General features: G+C 38.8%; 1 protein-coding gene across 3 annotated transcripts in view; it reads right to left on the bottom strand.

Moving 5' to 3' along the window:
- Window positions 1-9,805: 9,805 nt before the first annotated feature.
- The window catches only part of RYK (receptor-like tyrosine kinase), a 108,738-nt gene continuing 93,055 nt past the window's right edge, over window positions 9,806-25,488 (bottom strand). For all 3 annotated transcript variants that reach the window (XM_027545648.1, XM_027545653.1, XM_027545655.1), the window contains exons 14-15: window positions 11,986-12,122; window positions 9,806-10,479 (exon numbers count right to left, since the gene is read on the bottom strand). In XM_027545648.1, coding sequence (XP_027401449.1) covers window positions 10,368-10,479; window positions 11,986-12,122 — 249 coding nt within the window. In that variant the 3' untranslated portion in view covers window positions 9,806-10,367. The remainder of the gene's footprint in view (window positions 10,480-11,985; window positions 12,123-25,488) is intronic.

The following is a 25,488-nucleotide window of genomic DNA, read 5'->3' as shown; positions in this document are numbered from 1 at the left end:
ACACAAAACTTAAAACACAGTTTTATCAAGACACTGCACTTGCTGATGAAGAGATTACGGTCAAGTCAAACCTATTTTGGCCTGAGCAGGTAAGAGTTAGATGAGCTTCATTCAGAATATGAAGTCCAGCACTTTTCTGGGGCCAGGGCCTATGACCAATTCCTCCTCGAGTCCACCAGTGTCCAGAATGTCCTGTTCTCTGAGTTATGCAGACAACATCTAAGATGTTCTTTAGATGTATATTAAGTAACACTGTCACCAAATACTTTCAATTCAAAATTAACAAACCTTACATGAATGCAAATAGTCTTTAAAAAGCATATAAAATATAGTCCAATAAATTCACATGATATTTCATTAAATGAATAAACAAATGTTTAAGCTCTTTTACTAAGAATTTTTATGGACAGACAGCTAATCCCAAAGGCTCTAGGTAGTGAGACTGAAGCTAGAGGAAAGGCACCTGGTGGGAAATACTGCAGGCCAAACACTGAGAACAAAAATATCCCTGCAAGGCCAAACCTATAAAGTGGCGGCAGAATTATGGACTGGTGGAAAATAGTAGGGCTGAGGCCAAAGGAACAGCAGTCATGATGGAATAGTAGGGTTTTCTGTATATAGAGGCTCAAATGTTAGGCAGTTGTCCGGATCTGGCTTTCTCAAATAACAGCAGTACTCACCAACCCAAAAACAAGCTGACTGGGCCGTCCTTACACTGGGCAAGGCTTTACAACCACTGTACTTCCTCTCATACTGACAGAACTCTGAAGCAGTGATACTGCTGCTAAAGGAGCCCAGGGACCAGCCCCTTACCCCATTTCTGCACAGGGGCAGACATTGCTAGCTGCCCACCAACAGCCATCCCTACTTTCTTACCAATGGAAGGTAAATCTTGTTCAATATATGTGCTCAAATGTGCATAAATTGATGAATAGTATATGTTTACATACATGCACGCATACATACACACATATACATACATATATATTCGTTACAATGAAAAATTTTGCATAAAACTTTGCATAAAAAGAAAGTGAATATGCTAACATATGCATGAACCCCAAAATGTTATGCTACATGAAAGAAGTTAGACGTAAAAAGTTAAATGTTATATGATACCATTTCCATCAGAGGTCTAGGACAGGCAAATCTAAAGAGACGGAAAACACACTTATGGTTGCCGAGGGCAGGGTAGGAATGGAATTAGGAGTAACTGCTGATGGGTATGTGGTTTCTTTCTTTTCACATTGGTAAAAATGAATTCAATTGTGGTGATCACACAAGTCTATGAATATACTGAAAATCAGGGTTGTACACTGGAAGGGTGATATGTGAATTAAATCTCAATAAATCTTTGAAAAAAATCCAACAAAACTTTATTTCCCAAGATGGTGGACTGCTGGGGTGCCCATGTGCTACAGCTCTGGCCAGTAAGATGCTGGTCGAAGTATACTACGGGTAAGTTGTCTCCTCAAGAAAAAGACTCAACTAACTCATGCCTTTTGCCTTTCATCCTTCTCTCATCTTTCTGCCTACTACAAATCTAGGCCTCGGGGGTCTCTCACAACAAAAACATGTTGAAGCTGACAGAGTAGCCAAAACGGAGGTAGTGGGTAACGGGTGATATCCTGGGATCCCTGCACCAGCTCTGGCTTCTCTCTCTAGTTGTTATGTGAGAGAAATAAGCCTGTATTTCGTTAAGTGATTATAATCGTGTTTCGATCACTTGCAGCCAAATACTATTCCTAATGATGCATGCTAGCTAACATCAGCAGGACTGATTCGTGGAGCCAAGAAGGCAAGGAAAAAAAAAAAAGTTCAGAAAGACACAAAAAAGTGGATTCCAAATGGAACGTTCAGATGCCATGCAGTGGGCCTTAATTTCTTTTAAAAGGGTAAATAGCTATTTTATTTTCAAACTATATGTGTTTTTCCCAGTTTTATATATCCCCATAAAGAAAAGGGTTAGGGTTAGGGTTAGGGTTAGGTGTTTATCCCTCTCCAAAAACAAATTGCTAAAAAATGTTTTAGTTTTGAAATATAATTGATAAACCAAATATGAACAAATGGCATACTACTATTTGCTTAGAGGAATAATTTCAAATATAATCAATTTCCATCTTTTAAAAAAAAAATAATTTTACTTATTATTTTGGCTGTACTGGGTCTTCATTGCTGCAAGGACTTTTCTCCAGTTGCAGTGAGCGGGGCTCCTCTCCAGCTGTTGTGTGCAGGCTTCTCAATGCAGTGGCTCCTCTTGTTGCAGAACACAGGCTCTAGGGCATGTGGGCTCAGGTTTTCACGTGATGGAAATGTTAAAGTTCTGTGCACCACTTCCCTTCACCCTCACATTCTTGCTGCCCCCCTGCCCCCCAGTAAAAACATAACCTTTACCATAAGGAAAGAGATTGGTGGCTAGAGAGGTTTTCATGCTTGCAGATCAAACAATAAGAATGAAGAGGACTCCACACCCAAGGGATTTTTCCTCCCTCTGCTTAGTCATTCCCATGAACAGGGAAACGTTTCCTGATACTGTATCTTCACCTGGAAAACAAACATGCCCGTGCCACTCCCCGCATCCCCTTACCCCAATACTCCTCTGATCTCCTCTAATTACAGCGCCATTTCCCTTCACAGCAAAACATTCAAGTAAGGTCTCCACTTTCCCTCCTAGTATTTACACTTCAACTTGCTCCAAGCCCTACTGCTTCTGCCAGTAATTCCATAATGCCAAATCCCACACAGGTTTCTTCCTCCATTTTGAAACACTTTCTCTCCTTTTTCCTTTTGTTGTTGTTGTTGCTTTTTCCAAGTACAGTGGTTTCTTCTCAGTCTTTTGTTATTTTTTCTTCTTTCGCTAGACCATTACAAGTTGGAGTGCTCAGGACTCAGTCCCAGGATCTTCCCTCCATCTGTAACTGCTCCCAAAGCAAGTTCATCCAATGCCGTGGCTTTAACTATGATGCACATGTTACACTGCTACATTTACATGTTCGCTAAGACCTCCTCCCGGAGCTGCAGGTTCTCTAACTCCTTAACAATCTCCACTTAGATTACCAATCGGCCTCTCAAACACGGCTTACACAAAGTTACTGATTTCCCCTGCCAAAGCATAATCCTGTTCTGAGGTTTTGGTGTTTTTCTCCATCTCAGTGTATAGTTTGGCCATACAGATTCAACTATACATTCAAGTGTCAAATTATCATTCCTGATTATGCTCTTTCTTTCTTCACCCCACCCTCCAACATCCAACAAATCAGGTCCAGTCTTTCCCTCCTGATTTCCTGCACTACTCAGATTAGTCCCAAACCACTATCTTGTCTCTCCTAAACTATGCAACAGTTTCTTACAGTCTCATTACCTTCACCCTTGCCTCCCTACAGTCTAATCTTCACAAAAAGTTGGCATAATATTCTGTAAAAGCCAAGCAGACCACGTCACACCCTTATTTAAACACTCCTTGAATGAAATTCCATTGTATTAGAATATAAATGTGTCGCCCGGCTTACAATCTACCCTCCCCACACAGGTCTGTCTCTGCATCTCCTCTGCAGCCCTCTTCCCTAACAACATTCTGGCCACACTGGCCTTTACTCTCTTCTTCCAGTGGCAGCAGCTGGAGAATGAACAGGGATGGCTGACACTGGCGGTCAGCTCGTTCCTGCTTTAAGGCTTCTAAGGATGTCCCTTCTGTCTGGATTGTCTCATAGCTGGCTTTTTGTCATTCAGATCTCAACTCAAATGCCAGCTGCCCAGAGAGGCCTGACTAAAGACATTTAAAGTTACTCTCTATGATACCACCCTGTATTTTTTTCTTTTATAACACTTAACAAAATCTTGCTTGCCAAGGTCCAGCCCTGGTGGAGTCAGGGGTTAATATTGTTGCTAAATCCCCTTACCATTCTGCTTGGACATAAGAGAAACATTTTTTATTTGTAGAATCATTTTCTATTACCATTATTTTTCTTTCCTTTTTTTCTTTTTCCTTTTTTTCACTTTTTTTTTCTTTTTTCTTTTTTTCACTTTTTTTTTCTTTTTTCTTTTTATTTTTCTCTCTCTTTTTTTTTTGCTTGGGTGAGCCCCACCCTCCCCCCAGGGGGTTTTCTGCAAGGAGCAGGCTCTGTATATTGTGTATTCTTTAAAAGCTACTTTAAAAGAAAACTTTATCTTTTTTAGCCTTAGGCAATGCTCTGGGAGGCTTTGGATGTAAACTGGGGAATTCCTAGGCCCTGGGAGGTGCAAGTGGAGGTGGGGTAGTCGCCTTAAATCAGAAATTGTTGGATAAATTTTTAAAGGTTTGTGTAGAGGGGGAGGGGGCTCGTCAGGGCGCCCAGGCGCAGCGTCCTGTAAGCCCTCTCCTTCCTCGGGAGGTAGAGCACAGTCTCCCTCCTTTCCTTCATGAATGGCAGAAAATATGATCTGTGCAGAAAGTGGAGACCCACTACCATTAACCGCTATAGCCTCTCCCATAGGCTATCCAACAGCCTCATGACAGGGGTCCAGAACATTTTTAATCATATTTGTAGGATAAGTTTTTAGTTGTTGTGGTTTTTTTTTTTGTTTTTTTTTTTTACCTTCACCCAAGTATCTAAATTAACAGTACCCTCTTCTGGAAACCAAGGACACTATTCTTGTACAAATGAAAAAAATGATTGAATGGTAGATTTTTTAACTTTGATTCCTCTCTTACTTAATAACTGCAAAATTACTCCTATAAAGAGCTGTCTTTCATTTGATTCAGTGTTACCCATGTCAGAAAATTAAGTATAGCAGAAGATATAGTTTTAGTTTTCAAAGATCAGGTTTTCCTTCAACCTTTTAACTCTAGAAACCGGGTTTTCTCTCTAACCCGTTAACACTTTCAATACTTTCCACTCCTACTCGCCCTGTCTATCCTACAGGGGGGTCCGTGGCACCCTGAGTGGGGTCCTAGCCGTCCCGAAAACTCAACACTGGGGGAACACTAGGGCTGATGACCCTAATTGTTCCGAGCAGGGAGCAACAGGGCTGATGACCCTAATTGCTCTGAGGGGGGAGCAATAGGGCTGACGACCCTAATTGCTCTGAGGGACCTACCTTTGAAAAGCCTGTTCAGGCGCCACTTGCCAGGGTCCAGCCCCGGTGGAGTCAGGGGTTAATAGTGTTGCTAAATCCCCTTACTGTTCTGCTTGGTCATAAGAGAAACATTTTCTTTTTGTAGAATCCTTTTCTATTACGATTTTTCTTTCCTTTTTTCTTTTTCCTTTTTCTTTTTCACTTTTTTTTTCTTTTTTTCGGTGAACCTGCGCGGGGTTCACCCAGAGTTCCCAGAGAGACTGCTTGAGAGATTGTGCATTCTTGCTTTCACTGCCCCACTGTTTATAATAGTCTACCTATGGGAGTTAACCCTTGCGGTCTCAAACCTAACGTACTCTGGCAAATGGATGTAACTCATGTCTCATTTGGAAAACTGTCCTTTGTTCATGTAACTGTAGATACCTTTTCTCACGTTATTATTGCAACTGCTCATACCGGAGAGGCAGTTAAAGATGTGATACAACATCTCTTTACTTGTTTTTCATATTTGGACCTGCCAAAAGTTCTGAAAACTGATAATGCTTCTGCTTACATTTCTAAGTCTTTTCAGGAATTTTGTATAAAGTTTCAAATTAAACATAATACAGGCATCCCTTATAATCCCCAGGGACAAGCCATTGTGGAAAGAGCACATCAAACATTAAAAATCCAAATTCAAAAAATTAAAGGAAGGGGAATTTAAGTATAGTTCTCCCCATCAAATCTTGGAACATGCTCTTTTCGTAATAAATATTTTAAATACTGATTCAGCCGGAACTACTGCAATGCTTCGCCACTGGTGCCCGGAGCAATTGAATGCAAAACCATTAGTCAAATGGAAGGACCTCCTTTCCGGACAGTGGAAGGGTCTTGATCCATTATTAACTAGCGGTCGAGGATGTGCTTGTACTTTTCCACAGGACGCAGATTCTCCAATTTAGATCCCCGACAGGCTGATTCACCATATTGCAGTCCCCCAGACATATGGTTCCCCCATTGCTTCGATCACAAAAGAGGAGCCCACCGGAAGGGTAGGCAAGATAAACATCGAGATCCTGGCGAGACTGACGGGGCTGCTGCAGCGCGAACTCCAACCAGAAAATAATTCTACTTATTCTTTTTTGGCTTCTCTACCCTCTCCTTATGTTTTCCTCTTTACCAACGATTCTGGAAAACTTAGTATACATATGACTTTCACTGGTGGACCCAATGTAGTGACTTGTGAACAATGTATGCTCTCATCTTGTTTAAACCCTCAATATAATGTTTGCTCCTTTGTAGTGTTACAATGTCCACCTTATCTTATGATGTAACCACTTATTGACAACTACAGGATTTAATGTGATCGTGATGGTTTGTGGGCTTGCTTATCCTGGGAATAGCAGCTTTAATAGCAGCAATTGCTTCTGTTACTGTGGCAGCAATATCATTGACTCAACAAGTGCATACTGCCCAATATGTTGATACCATGTCTAAAAATATTTCTTTAACTCTAGCAACACAGGAAGTTTTAGATAGAAAACTGGAGATGAGAGTAGATGCCTTAGAAGAGGCAATAATGCATATTGGGACTGAGTTACAGGCTTTAAAAGTGAAAATGGCTCTGTCATGCCACGCTGATTACCGGTGGATATGCGTGACATCTTTAAAGGTAAATGAGACAGATTATGAATGGGAAAAAAATAAAAAATCATATCTCAGGTGTTTGGAACAGCTCTGACATTGGCCTGGACTTAGGGAAACTTCATAATCAAATACAGACCTTGGAACACTCTCGACTGGATTTTACCGCAGCTGGAGCAGCTAATGACTTTTTTCACACCTTCTCTAACTTTATTTCTGGAAAAAACATTCTGTCTAATCTTCTCATAATCATTCTTCCTTGTATTGTCAGGATTCTTCGACAGAACATTCAGAAGCTCACAACTGAGCTGCATCTGTCTGTTTTAAGAAATAAAAAAGGGGGAGATGCCGGAAGCCAGCGTGAGGAACTCCGCCCGTGGCAAAGCTCATGAGGAAGGAGGTCCGGCATATGCAAAGGCGGGATCGAGCCTCAGGAGTCCCCCTGGAAATTCTCGAGCATCTACCCCCAAAACCAGAGTCTGCCTATTTTCTGCTTTGTGCTCTCACCTACACCTCTGACTTTACGTGGGGCTGTCCCCCACCACCATCTCTCTCCTGAAAAGGTTCTTCCGGCCACATGTGATTGTTCAGAGCCTCTCAACCATGAGAGGGATGAGATGTTCTAAACTGTCTAAATACAGATTCCTTTGAGCAGTTAAAAGATAGATTAGAAATTGTATTGGTGAAGGGTTTTTCACTTGTTGGGCCAACGTTTGCTGCTAAGTTTCCATATCCCTTACCTGCTGTGTCCCTGGCAGTGTATAATATAATTGGTGTAAGTAGTAGCTTTAATGTTTGTAACCTTGGACCCTTGAGTTAATTCTTTTTCTTGTTATAGCCCACCACACCTTTGCCCTATAGGAATGCAAATTTATCTAATGCTTTTGGAGGGTGGCCCCTGAATAACCACCTTTAGAGAAAAATAAGTTTTCTGAAGAAAGGGTCTTAAAATGTTAACAGGCCTCTGGGCCAGAAGATGATGCAAATCACCTAAACTTTTGCATATGATAAGTTTGCAGGAAGAAAGCCTGGTTTACTGCATGACTCTACCCCTTCGCCAATTATCCTCTATGCATAACTTAAGGTATAAAAACTACTTTGAAAAATAAAGTGCAGGCCTTGTTCACCAAAGCTTGGTCTCCCCATGTCATTCTTTCCCTCACCTTCTGGCTGAATTATTCAGCCTCTTTTCTCCACTGAATTTTCCTGCTGAGCTATCCTTATTTAACCACTCTTTATATCCTTAATTAACATTTAATTAAGCAATTGTTTCCTGATCCTCGCCGACGCCGTCCCCGCTTCGAATTCCCTGGATCCACCGGGGCTGGACCCCAGCACTTGCTTATGTTCATTATCTGAGTCTTCTAAATAGAATGTGATACCTAAAATGGGAGGGACATCAAAGTCTTATTCCCTGCATATCTTGAAGGCCAGATGTATAGTGGGCTCTCAATAAATATAAACTGAATGAATAACCCAAACTTCCTTACTTTTAGAAAGAAAATTTTCTTACAATGGGGTTGTTACAAGAAAGGAGAGAATGTAACAGCGCTCTTGGTCACTAGAGTCAGCTTATACCACATCAGCGCTTTGCCAATTTGCTTCTTTCCTATAAAAATTACATTTTCTACAAAATCTATTCAGTAATATCCACAAACCACTGGAACGAGACCAGCCATGGAAATCTTATAACTGCTGTTTGCGTTGAAGCCAATGACTCCAAGCAGTTCAGCAAGAAAAACCTATCTAAGTCTTAAACCACCTCTAAAACAAATATACATACATAAAATAACCTATAAACAGAGATACGGTTAAAGGCACTGCACATCCAAGCAAACTGAGAGCACCTCTTACTACATGCCAACTTAGGGTAGAAGTCAATGACAGCACTTTTTTCTCTGAACTGATCTTGTGTACCGAACTGTGATATCTAAACAACATACTATCCCGAACACTTAAAAACATGCACTGAATGTTAGAAGTGATGCCAGAGCTTAACCACTCACTTCATGTGCATAATAATATACAGTAAATGCTGTAAATATTTGTTGACTGACTGCCTTCTAAGATTGCAGGTTGTGAACCCAAACTTCTATGACTTACAAAGTTCAAAGAGCTTTAAAAGAGCTGGCCCTTTAGGGGACTGAGTATTTCGTAAAACCGAAGAACCAGTATTAAAAAGAAGCACACGGAGAGACCATGATTTTGGCTGCTTATAGCAGAGCACAAATCATGTGAGCTATTTTCCCAAATGAACTGCTGATTCATAAAGCTCCTTTTAACAACAGCAAAAGCCTTCACCTGCTACATACTCTCTCTACTCTCTTTCGTGAGGATGGGAGCAGAGGCAGGCACCTGCAGGCCTAGCTATTAACATTTAAGAGGCCCATTCACCTCTGCCTTAGGCCAACTATAGCCAAGCATAAACACATATACCCTGAATTTAATGGCTCTGGAGAAAAGCTTTAGCATTTTAATACTGTCCTGTAATAATAATCTCAACTTTTTATTAGAACCTGGTGGCTGAGTACAGTCAACTGCACTTGTGTTGGGAGCCTGAGTGAGACATGCATGAAACGAAACAGGGTATCCAGCTGTTGTGTGTTCAGAGACTTATCAGACACAAACAATCATTCATTATGAAGAACATTTTCAATACTGTCATAATATAAAACAAATATTTTAATTTTTCAAGTGTTTTCTTTAAAAAAAAAAAAAATTTTATACTTAAGTCAGCCTTGAAAATAAGCACAAAATCTACCTGTTTACATTTTTTAACTCACAACAACTCAAGCACCCATTCTGTGCATAGCACTATTCTAGGTGCAAGAAAAGGGAGTCTTAACTATAGAAACAGGATTTCACTTTCTGGAATTTTGTTATCTCCTTTTCCAAAGAGTAAAAATAAATAAAATCACCACTGTTTACTGTTGACCTGCCCCCAAGCCCACTCTTGGTTCTCAGAAATGCTAGGTTCTGCCAAATTTAAGATGTTTCAATGAACTCAGTTCCTACTTCCCCCAAAATAAGAAAGCAGAACCCTTTTTCATTAAAAAAAAAAATTAAAAAAGAAACAATTTTCCATGAAAGGCCAGTTACTATTTCTAGTAAGTATTGTTCTTTTTTCCTCTCTAGCTTTTCTTTAAGTCTTCTTCCTCCAACATTAGCTTTTCCTGTACAAGGCAAACCAACATCTTTTTGTGTTTTTCTTTTCCTAAGAAAAAGTACTGCATCTTGAAGACAAACCATTCCCAAGACTGGTGATATTAAAACAAACAAACAAAAAACTTTAAAGGTGAATCACCTACATTGATGAAGTAAAAAAATAAAAAGCAGTTGGCACTAAGATAGCTATTCCAAATATCCATGTTTAAACAATTTTAAAAACTGTTTATTTATTTTGTAACAATGTACCCTAGTCCAAAGTTAACTATGTTTAAAAAAAAATTTGGCCAAAAAATTTACACAAACATTTTCAGTTCAATCTAATAAAAGTGATATCTAGAAAATATTCCGTATCATTAAGTCTGTCTTATAAAGTTCAAATTCTAAAGCATTCCTAAGGCACGGTGTTCTGGAAGACAAATGTGCTTCTGTGGCGCTGCGTGACGTATGTGGCATCCAAGATTGGCTCCAAGCAGGCCCGGCAGGCACCTTCCTCCTGACGCTGTGAGACTGTGACAGCAGAGTCAGACATAGGCCCCCAGGGCTGCATGGAACTCTGTGAGACACTGGACCAGCTGCTGGAACTTGGGCCTCTCCTCCGGATCTAAGGCCCAGCAACAAGCCATCACGGCAAATCTGCAGTGACAAAACCAGAAAATTTGCCTATTGACGATATACTGGGTTGGCCAAAAAGTTTGGGTTTTTCCACAAGGTGTTACTCTTAACCTTTTGATCAATATGATACCAGCTACGTTTTCAGTCTAAATGTGGGTGTGGAGAGGAAGACATATTAAAAATCAATCTCTTTGCAGAGCAAAAATGAGTTATCTGGACATTACATGTGGATTTCAATTCTGAAACATGTCAAAATATACTAGCAAGTAGAGATTTTATGTAACTATTTAAAACACAGTCAAAATAATAATCTGCTTTATCCTGCACAGTTGATTCTTGAAGAACACAGGGGTGAGGGGAGCTGACCCTCTGCACAAGTCAAAAATCTGCATATAACTATAGTCAGCCTCATATCCCCAGTTCCTCCACATCCACAGACTCAACCAGCCAGAGGCTGTGTGACACTGCAACATTTATCACTGAAAAAAAGATCTACATGGAAGTGGACCTGCAGAGCTCAAACCCACACTGTTCAAGGGTCAACTGTACGTAAGTTGTGAGAGAAAAAACTTGGAGGAAGAGGAAGCTGTAACTAAGCTGTAAGAATCCTGGATCTATAGTAAAATCTGTACAAAGCTGCCCCCTCACCACAGTATAAAAACCTCAGGGGATTCTGGAACTGAGACTTAATCAGTGTGCACTGCATCACCCCTGAAGAGCCTCCTGCCCACTCTGATCCCATTATATGGGAAGACTAGCTATGTGGTAAAAGCGGGAGACAGGAGGTATTTCACGCACTAGACCAGAATTTCTTCCTTACACGTATATCAATTCACACCAGCTGTCAAGGCCAGATGGCAAAGGGAAAGGCTCTATATAGAAGCAGAAGAGGGCGTCAGATGATGAGATGGTGGGACAGCATCACCAATGCAAAGGACGTGAACTTGGGCAAACTTCAGGAGATGGTGAAGGACAAAGAGTTCTGGCACGCTGCAGTCCATGGGGTTGCAAAGAGTTGGACATGACCAGGCGTCTGAATAACTAACAGCATGTTCAGTGTTTTCTCACTATGCAAATGAGTATCTTGGATTAATCACTACAAATATGAGACAAAAAAGTCCTAATGTCAAACGCACTCAAGAGTGAATGAGTCTGGCTGACTTTGTGGTTTCTCTGTGTGTATGCTCACTCAGTTGTGTCCAACTCTTTCTGACCCTTTGGACTGGAGCCCACCAGGCTCCTCTGTCTACGGGATTTTTCAGGCAAGAATACTGGAGTGGGTTATCATGTCCTCCTCTTCCTCACTGAAGGATTGAACCCGCATCTCCTGCATTGCAGATGGATTCTTTACCACTGAGCCATCAGGAAAGCTTACGGTTTCTCTACAGGAGTATAATTCAAGTCCAAATAGGCATGATTCTCAGAAGAGTAGTCTCTGTATTAGTATGGATACCTGTTCTTATTGCTTTCATCCAATCATTGTAAATGGAATCTAACCCATGTCTTCAAGCCCAGAAAGAAACTTACAGTTCATCAGGACAGTTGATTGGCTGGGCTATCCGGTAACCATCTTTCAAGTATGCGGCCATCTCAAACGGGTCGATGTCCACGTAGGGTGTCTGGCCCAGAGTCATGAGTTCCCACAGCGTCACTCCAAAGGCCCACTGAGAAGAAGGGCAGCAACACCATGAGGGGGTATTTAATACAGTTGTCAGAATGCTGCTACTTGTGGCCAGGTACGGATAAAAAATACCAATCAACTCTTGACACATCCAGTTAGATTCTCTTGTTGAACAGAAAAGAACACTTCAATGAATGCATCCTTTAATATGAATATATTATTATTGTATATTCTAAAGTAATTAGAACCACTGGAAAGAATTATTGTTGATTACAAGCCCCACCACTCAAAATCATTAATTATTTTTAAAATTTTCCTAATATTTAAATGTGTTACTTTAAATACCATGGCTAGCCTGCATAGTTGATAAGTGGAAATGTAAATCGTGTAAAATACAATGTCATGGATTTTTACTCTATTCAAATAATTTAAATTAACAGAAATTCAGGAAATTTTAGTATCCGGAAAGAATATCTTTCAACCTTGCTTGCGTAAAAGACCAGATTCATTTAAAATCAACACGTAAACTATTGGTAGGAGCAGAAATCATAAGCAGTGGCAACAGTGCTTAGTCATGGTCCAACCGGGCTCCTCAGTTCAGCTGCGGCTTCTGGGGAGGATGGCAGGAATGTGGGGAGTGCTGGCAGGAATATGTCTACATGCAGCTGCTGCCATGAGGCAGGGAAGGACTCAGACTGGGATACCCACTCATCTGCTACTACGCGTGAGCCTTGAGGTCAGGGGAGCTGAAGCTGCATAAGGAGGATGATATCTGTGTACCATGCTATCATGTTTATGAATCCCTTCAAGTTCTAGACTTTCTTTTTTTCATTTTTTCTCATTTTTTCATTTTTCCTTCACAACAAACCTATAAGCATCATTGGTAGCCTGACATTACAGATGAGGAAACAGGCTCAAAGAAATAACTTGCCACAAAATACACTTTTTATAAGTGATGGGGGGAAAAAAGGAAAGGAAAAAAGAGGAGAGGAAAACACAAGAACTGATCTGTTTAAAACATTTAAGCACAATGCATTAAATTTTAAGCTATTTTTTAAAAAATAATAAAATCTAGAAATATTCTAAAGTATACAGATTTTTTAAAGATGTATTAGTGAACAATAGCTTTATTTTTTATTATAATCTAGACAAACAAGAAAACAGTAGAATGGTATCTTTTAGATTATTTTTAAATTGTCGAAGAATTCTATACTAAGCAAAAATATACTTGAAACATGAAGACAGAATACAGGTTTTCAAAAAAAAGCTGAGAGAATATGTCACTGGCAGAACTACACTGTGAGACACATGAGAATAGTTCTTCATGTGGAAAGAAAAAACACCAATGGGAATTTGGATCTAGTCAAAGCATGAAGAATGCCGAAAACATATGAACTAGGTATTTTTTCCTCATTTAAAAATTTCCTTAATAGACTGTTTAAAGCAAAATCTCATGTACTGTGGGGTTTATAATATAAATGGAAGTTTTAGGTTGATGCAAAAGTAACTGCGGTTTTTGCATTGTTGAAATTTACCATTTGATACTGGAATACACTGTTAAATAAATGTCGTTATGTTATACATCATTTTAATGTACATTTATTTTTTTTTTGCTAATGACTTATTACTTGCTGTTTCATATTTATTTTAGACTAGGGAAATGATGTTAGATAAAAAGCAAATTCGAGTAGTTTTCTTATCCAAGTTCAAAATGGGTTGTAAAGTGGGTAGAGCAGTAGAGATAACTCGCAACATCAACAACACAATTGGCCCAGGAACTGCTAACAAATGTGCAGTGAAGAAGTGGTTCAAGAAGTTTTGCAAAGGAGACGAGAGGCTTGAAAATGAGAAGTGTAGTGGCCGGTCATCGTCAGTTGACAACTACATGAGAAGCTGCTGAAGAACTCAACATGGACCATTCTACAGTTATTTGGTATTTGAAGTAAATTGGAAAGGTGGAAAACTTGTTAAGTGGGTACCTTGTGAGCTGACCAAAAATCAAAATAACTGTCATTTTGAAGTGTCATCTTCTCTTCCTCTATGCAACAATGAACTATTTCTCGATTAGATTGTGACATGCAATATAAAGTGGATTTTAGACAAGAACCAGCGACGATCAACTCAGTGGTTGGACTAAGAAGCTCCAAAGCACTTCTCAAAGCCAAACTTGCACCAAAAGGTCACAGACATTGTTTGCTGGTCTGCTGCCTGTTTGATCCACTACAGCTTTCTGAATCCCAGCAAAACCATTACATCTGAGAAGCATGCTCAGCAAATCAATGAGATGCACCAAAAACTGCAATGCCTGCTGCTGGCATTGGTCAACACAAAGGGCCCAATTCTTCTCCATGACAACGCCAGACCTCACGTCACACCATCAATGCTTCAAAACAAATTAGGCTACAAAGTTTTGCCTCATTTGCCATATTCACCTGACCTCTCACCAACCAACTACCACTTCTTCAAGCATCTCTACAACTTTTTGCAGGGAAAATGCTTCCATAACCAGGAGGAGGCAGAAAATGCTTTCCTGAGAGTTTGCTGAATCCCAAAGAATGGATTTTTACATTACAGGAATATACAAACTTATTTCTCACTGGCAAAAATGTGTTGATTGTAATGCTTCCTATTTTGATTAATAAAGATGTGTTTGAGTCTAGTTATAATGATTTAAAATTCATGGTCCAAAACCACAATTATGTTTGCATCAACCTAATAAAATGTATGTCGAGAACAGCATAAAGGATGGGTAGGGATGAGTGTAAACAATGTATTGTAAGCTGCTTATATTAAATATGAAGTGGCATAATATTTGAAAGCAGGATGTGTACACTGTAAATCCTAGAACAGGTTTCTTAACCTCAGCACTACTGACGTTATGGAGTGACTGAATTTCTGTTGCTAGAGGCTGCCTTGTGCATGGCAGGATGTTTAGTTCAGCAGCATCCCTGGCCTTCAGCCACTAGATGCCCCAAGTAGTGATAACTGAAAATGCCTCCAGAGACTGCCAAATGCCCAAACCCCCAGGACAGAGGGTACAAAATTGCCCCCAAGTGAGGAAACCCTAAGCTAGACTGACCAAAGAAAACAAAAAGACAACCAAAATCAGGAATAAAAAAGGAAACATCATTACAGACCCTACAGACATCAAAAAATATTACAAGTAGCTCAACTTTATGCCAATAAATTCAACAACTTAGATTAAATGAACAAATTCCTTGATATACACAAATTACCAAAACAGACACCAAAAAAGAAAATATATATAGCTCAGTAATGTTTTTTAGAGAAACTGAATTCACAATTTAAAATGTTTCCACAAAGAAAACTCTATATCCAAACAATTTCACTGGGTGAGTTCTATTAAGCTTGAAAGAAAAGAATAATACAAGCCTATTATTCGTTTGCTGCTGCTGCTACTGCTGCTAAGTCGCTTCAGTCATGTCTGACTCTGTGCGACCCCATAGACGGCAGCCCAACAGGCTCCCCCATCCCTGGGATTGTCCAGGCAAGAACACCGGAGTGGGTTGCCATTTCCTTCTCCAAGCATGAAAGTGAGAAGTGAAAGTGAAGTCGTTTGCTAGGGATGCCATAAAAAGCACCACAAACCAGGTAACTTGAACAATGGTATTTATCTCACAGCTCTGGAGGCTAGAAGTCCAAAATCAGGGTGTCAGCAGGGCTATTCTCCCTCTGAAGCCTGTAGGGGTGAATCCTTCCTTGCCTCTTCCTCGCATCTGGTGGTTTGCCAGCAATCCTTAAGTGTTCCTCAGTTTGCTGCTGTAGTACTTCAATTTCTACCTCTATTTCACATATCATTCTCCCTTTGCAGGCCAGTGTCTCTTCTTATAATAACATCAGTCATACTGGATTAAGGTTTACCTTAATTATGACTTCATTTCAACATTTTATCTCTAACAATTCCAAAAAGTCACTTTTTGAGATAAAGGGGTTAAGAGCTTCCATGTATCTTTTGGGGGAACACAACAGAAACCACAGCACCATCATATACAAACTCTTTCAGAAAACAGGGGAGGATGAAACACTTCTCAATTCTTTTTTAGACCAGAGTTATCCTAAATAACCAAACCAAAGTGTTAAACTTTTCGGAACTTAATATCTTTTTCATTAATTATTACCACTAGGTAGAGCATGGCCATCCTTGAGGTCTATACTTTGGGAGGAGGGAAAAGAACAGGATCAGATGCAGATGGGTCTGTATTTTTAAAATCTCCACAGAGACAGAGTCTATTGAAATTTCCATAAACTTACCAGTTTAAGAGTAATATTCTATTCTGCTTAAAAATGGAAAAATGATTTCAAATTAATAAAGTTAAAAGAAAGTACCTGCTTACACACAGGTATTTTCTACCTTTAAACTTTATATGGCAAATACATGGGGAAACAGTGGAAACAATGGCTGACTTTATTTTTCTGGGCTCCAAAATCACTGCAGATGGTGATTGCAGCCATGAAATTAAAAGATGCTTACTCCTTGGAAGGCAAGTTATGACCAACCTAGACAGCATATTAAAAAGCAGAGACATTACTTTGCCAACAAAGGTCCATCTAGTCAACACTATGGTTTTTCCAGTGGTCATGTATGGATGTGAAAGTTGGACTGTGAAGAAAGCTGAGCGCCGAAGAATTGATGCTTTTGAACTGTGGTGTTGGAGAAGACTCTTGAGAGTCCCTTGCACTGCAAGGAGATCCAACCAGTCCATCTTAAAGGAGATCAGTCCTGGGTGTTCATTGGAAGGACTGACGTTGAAGCTGAAACTCCAATACTTTGGCCACCTGATGCGAAGAGCTGACTCATTGGAAAAGACTCTGATGCTGGGAAAGATTGACGGCAGGAGGAGAAGGGGACGACGGAGGATGAGATGGTTGGATGGCATCACCGACTCGATGGACATGAGTTTGAGTGAACTCCGGGAGTTGGTGATGGACAGGGAGGCCTGTGTGCTGTGGTTCATGGGGTCGCAAAGAGTCAGACACGACTGAGCAACTGAACTGAACTGAACTGAAACTTTATATAAACTCTTAATAATGACAGTAATTAGTCAATGCAATGATTAATTTTTAAAGTAGTGTCCTATTTCCACAGGGAAAGTAGTTCACTACACAGATGGAGCAGAGCCTTTACAAGATGAGACGGATCTGTTATTCACTCATTGGGGCAGCAGCTGTGGGGAAGGAATAATCAATCCAAACAATCTTGGAGGAAGAAACAATGAGAATTGGTAAGAAGTGGATGCTGCCACTTCAGTAACCCCATCCACTGACAAAAGAAGTTCTAACAACTTCTGACTCTAAAACAGTAATGCTGGTGGTATCTGTGACCTGGAGTGTACACAAGTATCATAACAGTATAACATGTATAAGCTGACTTTTAAAAAGTACTTCTTTCACATTGTTTTGTCCACATTATCACTAAGCACCATCTACGGTTCCTGTATTACAAATTGCAGCACTAATAAACACCAAAAAAGAACAATAAAGCCAAATGGAAAGTTGCAGTTTCATTTCCTTAGAAGCTAACAACAACACAAAAACTGATTAATTACATGTTGGCTCACCAACCCTCTTTTAAAAAAAAATCAAGAGCAAATAGCACAAGGACGATTTGTGGAAAACTTGTTCTCTCAAGTCTTCTGACAACTGAACTATTTTAAATTTAGACAGACATTCTATAATTTTCACTTGTTTGATGTTGTTGGAAAGGGCACAGTAAGAAGGTCAGGCTGTTTTTCCCAGAGTTTTATGTAAAATGTATTGCTATGTCCATTTAAGGAACATCTAGAGAGCAACAATGTTCTTCTATTTCTCTTAATCCTCTTCTCCAACTTGTGTTATTTTATAGCTTAATACACAAAAGATATAAAATACCTTTTTTCACTAATAACATGTGATGTTCACTAACACACTGATGTGACCTGTCAACAGGTATATAAATAAAATTCTTTTTTACTCTTTGATGGAATGTTTACTAATGCTGGGACTATTCAGAGATTTTCACTTTGTTACTTCAGGTATTTATAATGCAAGGCTGATCTCAATATATTATATATGATGAGAAAAAAAATTTGTCCAATTCTGAATGATCTCATATGACCACAGTAGAGCATCATCAAGTGTTCTATGGCTAAAAAATCTGTTAACACTAGAAACTTAACATCCTTTTTTCATATATGGAAATAGGTTCAGATGACCAAAGTAGCATTAATTTAATCTGGGACAAGTGCTTTCCAAGCTTGAGTAATAAGAAGAGTCACCTGGAGTGTTTGTTAAAAATACAGATTCCCCAGCCCCATCTTAATAGTTTGGAGGCCTAGAAGTCAACATTTTTAACAGATATTTAGACCCATCTATCTTTAGACCTAGCTGGGTCTAAAGATCCTGCAAATTTAGGAAATAGTCTCAGATGAGGTAGCAGTGATGGTCAGACAGCAAAGACAGATGACAGTTTTTATTTTTACTGTAGTATGGCCAACATATAATAAACTGATTTGCTATAGTCTCCCACATGTATATACCTCTGAAACAAGTCCCATAATCAAGACAATAAACAAATCCATCACTTCCAAAAGATTCTTACAGCTCTAATCCTTTTCCCCTAGTCCTCTCTACCACCACCCCTACTATTTCCAAATAACAATTAATCTGTTTCCTGTCATTAATATTTGTTTGCATTTTCTACTGCGTGCATGCTAAGTCACTTTAGTAGTGTCCAACTCTTTGCAACCCTATGGACTGTAGCCTGCCAGGCTCCTCTGTCCATGGGATTCTTCAGGCAAGAATACTGGAGTCGGTTGTCATGCCCTCCTCCAGGTGATCTTCTTGACCCAAGGACTACAGAATTTTACATAAATGGAATTATTCAAACTGTACACCTTTCCTAGCTTCTTTCACTCAGAATAACAATTCTGAGATTCATTCATGATGTTGCATGTATCAACTTTTCATTGTTGAATAGGATATGAATAAAGCTGTTTTTACCTGTTGATAGACATTTGGATTATTTCCTGGTTTAGCTACAAAAACAAAGCTGCTATGGACATCTATGTACAAGTATTGGCAAGGACACATGCTTTCATTTACCTAGGAGCAAAATGACTAGATGTGGTATGTATATGTTTAATTTTTTAAGTAACTGCCAAACTGCCTTCCAAAGTGAATGGACCATATTACATTCCCATCAGCAGTGTAAGAGAGCTACCATTTTTCCATATCTTTGCAAACACTTTGGTCTTCAATGCTAGCCACAGTTAACGGGTGTATAATAGTATTTCATTGTAGTTTTAGTTTGCATTTTCCTAATGACTAATGATGTTAATCATATTTTCGTATGCTTATTTGTCATCTATGTATCTTCACCGGTGAAGCATCTGAGATATTTTGCTCCCCTCCCTTTTTTTTTTACATTGAGTTGCTTTTTTTTCCTTTTATATTTACTTATTTGGTCCTCCAGCCAGCATGTGAGATCTTAGTTCCCCAATCAGGGATCAAACCCAAAACCCCTGCACTGGAAGCACAGAATCTTAACCACTGGCACATACACAATATAAATCAAGATAAATCACAGATGTTCACAAACACAGTTAAAAGCTATGGTGGCTAGATGCTGATATGCTAAGTGTAGTGCCTGGGTAAGAAGCTTGGCAAGGCCACTCTTGGTTACGGTAGTTAGGGTGAGAGATGCCTCTATAATCACTGCTGCAAAACACTTGAAAGCTACTTTGATTTTTACCTTTTTTTGTAAAACCAAAATCCTCTTTGGATTTCTCTTGGTTTGTGAAAATCAGTATACTAACAAAGGTCTTTTGTAAAAGCAAAGTCACATAAAGCAAACTTCTGAAAAGTAGGGAATGCCTGTACTGAATTTCTAGAGTTCTTTATATATTCTACAAATTTGTCCTTTACCATAGATATACGATTTGCAAACATATTCTAAGTGTGACTTGTCTTCTCATTCTCTCAACACAATTTCAAAGAGAACAAGTTTCAAATTTTTATAAAGTCTAATTTGTTCTTTTACAGATCTTTACTTGGTGTCTTATCTAAGAAATCTTTGCTTAATGCAAAGCCCCAAAGATTTTCTTCTACTGTTCTCTTCTAGGAGTTTTATAGTTTTAGGTCATGCACTTAGGTCTGTGATTTACTTTGGGGTAACTTTCGAACATGGAACAAGTTATTCATTGACGTTCATTTTTTTTTTTCCTGGTAGCTGGATATCCAGTTGCTCTAGGACCATTTACTTAAAAGATAATCCTTTCTTCACTGACTTGCCTTAGCACTTCTGTTGCAAATTAACTGTCCATACATATGTAGGTCAAGTTTTAGACACTCTATTCTACTCCACTGAACTACCTATCTTAGTGCCAATACAACTGTTCTGATTACTGTAATTTGAAATCAAACCCATAATGTCCTTTTTTCAAAGTGTTTTGTGAAGTGAAAAGTTATCTTTTCATATCAATCTTATCAACTTCTACAGAAAACATTTAAAGTCTGCAAATATTTTCTTTGAAAATGTGTTGAATCTATAGATCAACTTGGAGAACATCTCAATATTGAGTTTTCTGGCCAAAAAACAAGGTACAGCATTCCATTTATGTAGGGTGTTAATTTCTCTCAACAATGTTTCCTAGTGTTCATCATAAAAATCTTTCCCAATTTTTGTCATATTTCTAAGAATTTCATACATTATGCTATTTTTTTCCCCAAAAACTCTAATATCTGATTTTTATTAGTATATAGAAATACAACTGATTTTTGAACACTGATCTTGTATTTTTCTAAACTCATTTTTCTAAACTTTTCTAAACTCATTTACTCAATTTTCTTCATAGACAATTAAGTTGTCCACAAATAAAGTTACTTTTTCTATCCAGTCTTTTCTTGCCTTTCGTTTCCTTTTCTTGCCTCAGTACACCGGCTAGAACCTTGAGAACAATACTGATGAGAGTAGGTGTCCTTGTCTTGTTCCTGGTATTAGGTAAAACGAATTCAGCCTTTAAGCATTAAGTACAGTAATAGCTATAGTGTTTTGTTTTGCGTAGATGCCCTTTACCAGACTGAGGAATTTCTGTGTCTATTCCTAGACTGCTAGAAATTTTTATTAGAAATGAATTTTGGGTTTTTTTTCTAATACTTTTTCTGCATCTACTGAGATGATCATGTGTTTTTCTTTTTTAGTATGTTAATATGGTATATTGCACTGCTTGATTTTTCAAACGATAAAAAAGCTTGTATTCTTGGGATAAAGTCTATGTGGTCATAATATTATTTTAAAATATACTTATGGAGTCTAAACTTTCAATTTTTTACATTTGTGACCATGATAATGATATGTAGTCTTCTTCGGTGATGTTTCAAGGTATTGCTGAAGTCAGAGAATGAGTTATTAGTGTTGCTCAGTTGTGTCCAACTCTTTGTGACCTCATGGACTATACAGTCCATGGAATTCTCCAGGCCAGAATACTGGAGTGGGTACCCTTTCCCTTCTCCAGGGGATGTTCCCAACCCAAGGATCAAACCCAGGTCTCCCGCAGTGCAGGTGGATTCTTTACCAGCTGAGTGACAAGGGAAGCCCCAGCATGAATAGTAAGTATTCTCTCAACTTTCTGAAGGAAATTGTATAGAATTTGTATTATTTCTTCCTTAAACATTTCAAGGCATTCACCACTGCCCCAGTTTAATACAAACCTAAAGTTTTCTTTTGGGGCAGGCTTTTAGCTAAAAATTAAATTTTGGGGAAATTCCCTAGCAATCTAGTGGGTAGGACTCTTGAGCTTTCACTGTTGAGGGCCTAGGTTCAAGACAGTGCAAGCCACACGGTGTGGCCTAAAAAAAAAAAAAAAAAATCAACTTTTAAATAGATATGGGGTATTCAGATTATCATCTTTTAGGATTTTAAATAGCTCTGCTGGAATTCCATCACCTACACTGGCAGTGGGGGAACTCTGTTTTAATTATTCTCCTTTAGCAGGTATTCCATATTTACAGGATTGAAGTTGATAACATGTGTTTGTGCACACACATGGGCATGTGCCTTCTGGGGCATTTATTTTAAGATCACTCACACCCAGCAGTGTTAGTCTTATCCTTGGAGAGCCACATAGTTGACTCTATAAAAGGATCTCAGAGGGCCTCACACTGTCCTCTTCTACCCTCTATTTCCATGTTGAATCTTCCTCTTTCTCTTTGTATCACTCCCTTTGTCAGACTTCCCTTCAGAGATCCCATCTGCTCCCTCGACTACAGTTGTTACTTATGAGTAAATGATTTATTAATTGACCTCTGTGGCCTAAGGTGTCCCTCTTAACTATTAGATACATTGCATAGATATCTACTGTGCTTTTGTACCCAGGGCCCATGTTTATGAAAATGTCAGTATAATATTTGTATTGTGAAGATGCAACTCAATTGAGGACAACAAGTAGACTGTCTGGTTTTGGGAGAAAACATGATTGATTTGCTATGGGGCATGTTGAGTTCAAGATACTGATGGGTGGAGTGTAGGTCTGGACTTCTAGAAAGACACAGAAGCAGGATATTATGAATTGGACATCAGCTTCATGAAAGTGGTGATTGAATAAACAGAGAGCTTATGGTTCTCAGAGGTATAAAGAAGCAAATAGAAAGAGAAGAAAGCCAAGAGAAGAACATAGGGAATGTTGACTTTTAGTTAGTGAGAAAGGAAAGATGAACAGTGAAATAAAGCAGAAAATTAAGAAGAGAATCCAGAGAATGCTGTGTCTCAGAAACCAAGGAGGGAAATAATTTCAAGGAGATTCTAGTCTCTAAACATACCTGCAATGGTCAGAAAGGATGAAGAAATCATTGGGGGCTTTTAAACAAGCAGGTTTAATAAATCAATAAAGATAGATACGATTGTCATGGCCCTGTGGGGATGAGAAAGTGGCGACAATAAGTAGATTACACTTTGAAGAAGTTCAGTTATGAGGAAGGGTGGAAGGATTGTACCTTAATGGGCTGGTAAGAGAAAGAGAGGTTTTATTGTGTTTTCTTTTATTGACTTTGTTCTGGTTTTAGGCAAGGAAGCAATAGAGACAAAGAAACTGGACATATGATTACTTGAAGAGAGGTCCAAGCAATGATAGGTGAATGGGCCCAGAAGTCCAGGTAAAGGTATAGTTTGGCATAGGAGGAGGTATACCTCGTCTGAGATGGGATTAGAGCAAGAGATAGGACAGAGAAGATACGGAAAATTCTTAAAGAAGGATCTCTCATTGACCTGTGGGACAACTTTAGGTTGCTGAATATATTTGTAAGTGGGGTCCTTAAAAGCATGCAGTGGAGATATGGGGCAGGGGACAGTGGACAGAAAGAATGATGAAGAAATAGCAACTGAAATGTTTCCAAATTTGATTAAAATTATAAAGCAACAGATCTAAGAGCTCAACAAACCTCAAACACTATAAGCATGAATAAATTTACGGAATATATCAAATTGTTCAAAACTACTGATAAACAGAAAATCTTAAAAGCTGCCAGAAAAAACAATGCTAATATACAGAGGAACCAAGATACTTTCTCAAAGGAAGTCATTCAAGGGGGAAGACAGTGAAGCAACATCTTTAAAAATCTTCAACATCTACTGTATGAAAAATACCCAGCTAAAATATCTTTCAAAAAATGGAGAAATAAAGACTTTTCCTGAAATAAAAAAGCTGAAAGAATTTATCACAAGCAGATACACACTGTAAGAAATGGTAAAGGAAGTCCGATAGGAACCAATAATGTCAAATGGAAATATGGCTCTAACAGAGGAACAAAGAGTACCAGACATGGTAACTGCATGGGTAAATATGTGCAACTTTTTTTTTCATTGCTTAAATCCTTTAAAAGGATCATTGAACATATCCCCATGCCCTTTTTGCAGTAATTGATAAAACAGAAAATCAGTATAGATTTGAAAGACAGTATCGACCATCTCGATCTAACTAACAATTATAGAACATTCCATCCAACAACAAAAGAATGTGTATTTTCAGGTCCACATGGAATATTTACTACTAAGGTGGACCATTTTCTTGACCATGATGAAGTGAATAAATTTAAAGGATTTAATTCATGCAAAGTAGGGTTTTGTGAACACAATGGAATTAAATTTAGAAATCAAAAACAGAAATCTAGAAAATCTTCAAATATTTAGAAACTAAATAATACATGTCATCCAAATAGCTCACATGTCAAAGAAGTAATCAAAAGGAAAATTACAAAGTACTTAGAACTGAATGAAAATAAAAACACATTTCAAAATTTGTGGGATGCTGCATGTATACTATTAAACATAAATATTAGAAAAGAAGAAAAGTCTTAAATTAGTGACTTTCATTTTCACCTTAAGAAACTAGAAAAAGAAAAAATTAAACTCCAAGTAAGTTGGTGAAAGGAAATAATGAAGATTAGATGGAAGTCAATGAAACATGAAACAGAAAAATTAGTGAAAACAATTCTTAACTCTGAGAATATCATTAATGATAAATCTTTTGCCAGATTAAAGGAAATAAATGTTATAAATTAACAATATAATGAATGAGAAAGGTGATATCATTAAAGGTTCTTACAGGTGTTAAGCAGTAAGAGAATATTATGAACTTTTTCTCAGTAAGTTTAGACACTTGGATGAAATGGACAAATTCTTTGGAAGATAAGATTCTCAAAGCTCAGTCAAGAAGTAGATAATCCGAATGTTATTCAGCTGTCAAGTCATGTCCCCAAAGACTGCAGCATGCCAGGCTTCCTTATCCCTCACCATCTTCTGGAGTTTGCCCCAGTTCATGTCCATTGCATTGGTGATGCCATCCAGCCATCTCATCCACTGTCGCCCTCTTGTCCTTCTGCCTTCAATCTTTCCCAGCGTCAGGGTCTTTTCCAATGAGTCAGCTCTTCGCATCAGGTGGCCAAAGTATTGGAGCTTCAGCTTCAGCATCAGTCCTTCTAATGAACATTCAGGGCTGATTTCCTTTAGGATTGACTGGTTTGATCTCCTTGCAGTTCAAGGGACTCTCAAGAGTCTTCTACCGCACCACAGTTTGAAAGCATCAATTCTTCGGTGCTGAGCCTTCTTTATGGTCCAGCTCTCACAACTGTACGTGACTACTAGAAAGACCAGAGCCTTGACTATATGGATGTTTTCGGCAAAGTGATGTCTTTGCTTTTTAACATGCTGTCTAGGCTTGTCATAGCTTTCCTGCCAAGAAGCAGTCATCATCTAATTTCATGACTGCGTTCACCATACGCGGGAGACCCAGGTTTGATCCCTGGGTTGAGAAGATCCCCCGGAGAAGGAAATGGCAGCCCACTCCAGTATTCTTGCCTGGAAAATTCCATGGACGGAGGAACCTAGCAGGCGACAGTCCACGGGGTTGCCAAGAGTC

The sequence above is a fragment of the Bos indicus x Bos taurus genome, chromosome 1 (genome assembly GCF_003369695.1).
Source record: "Bos indicus x Bos taurus breed Angus x Brahman F1 hybrid chromosome 1, Bos_hybrid_MaternalHap_v2.0, whole genome shotgun sequence".
Classification (NCBI taxonomy): Eukaryota; Metazoa; Chordata; class Mammalia; order Artiodactyla; family Bovidae; genus Bos; species Bos indicus x Bos taurus.
This window is presented reverse-complemented; position numbering and strand designations above follow the sequence as displayed.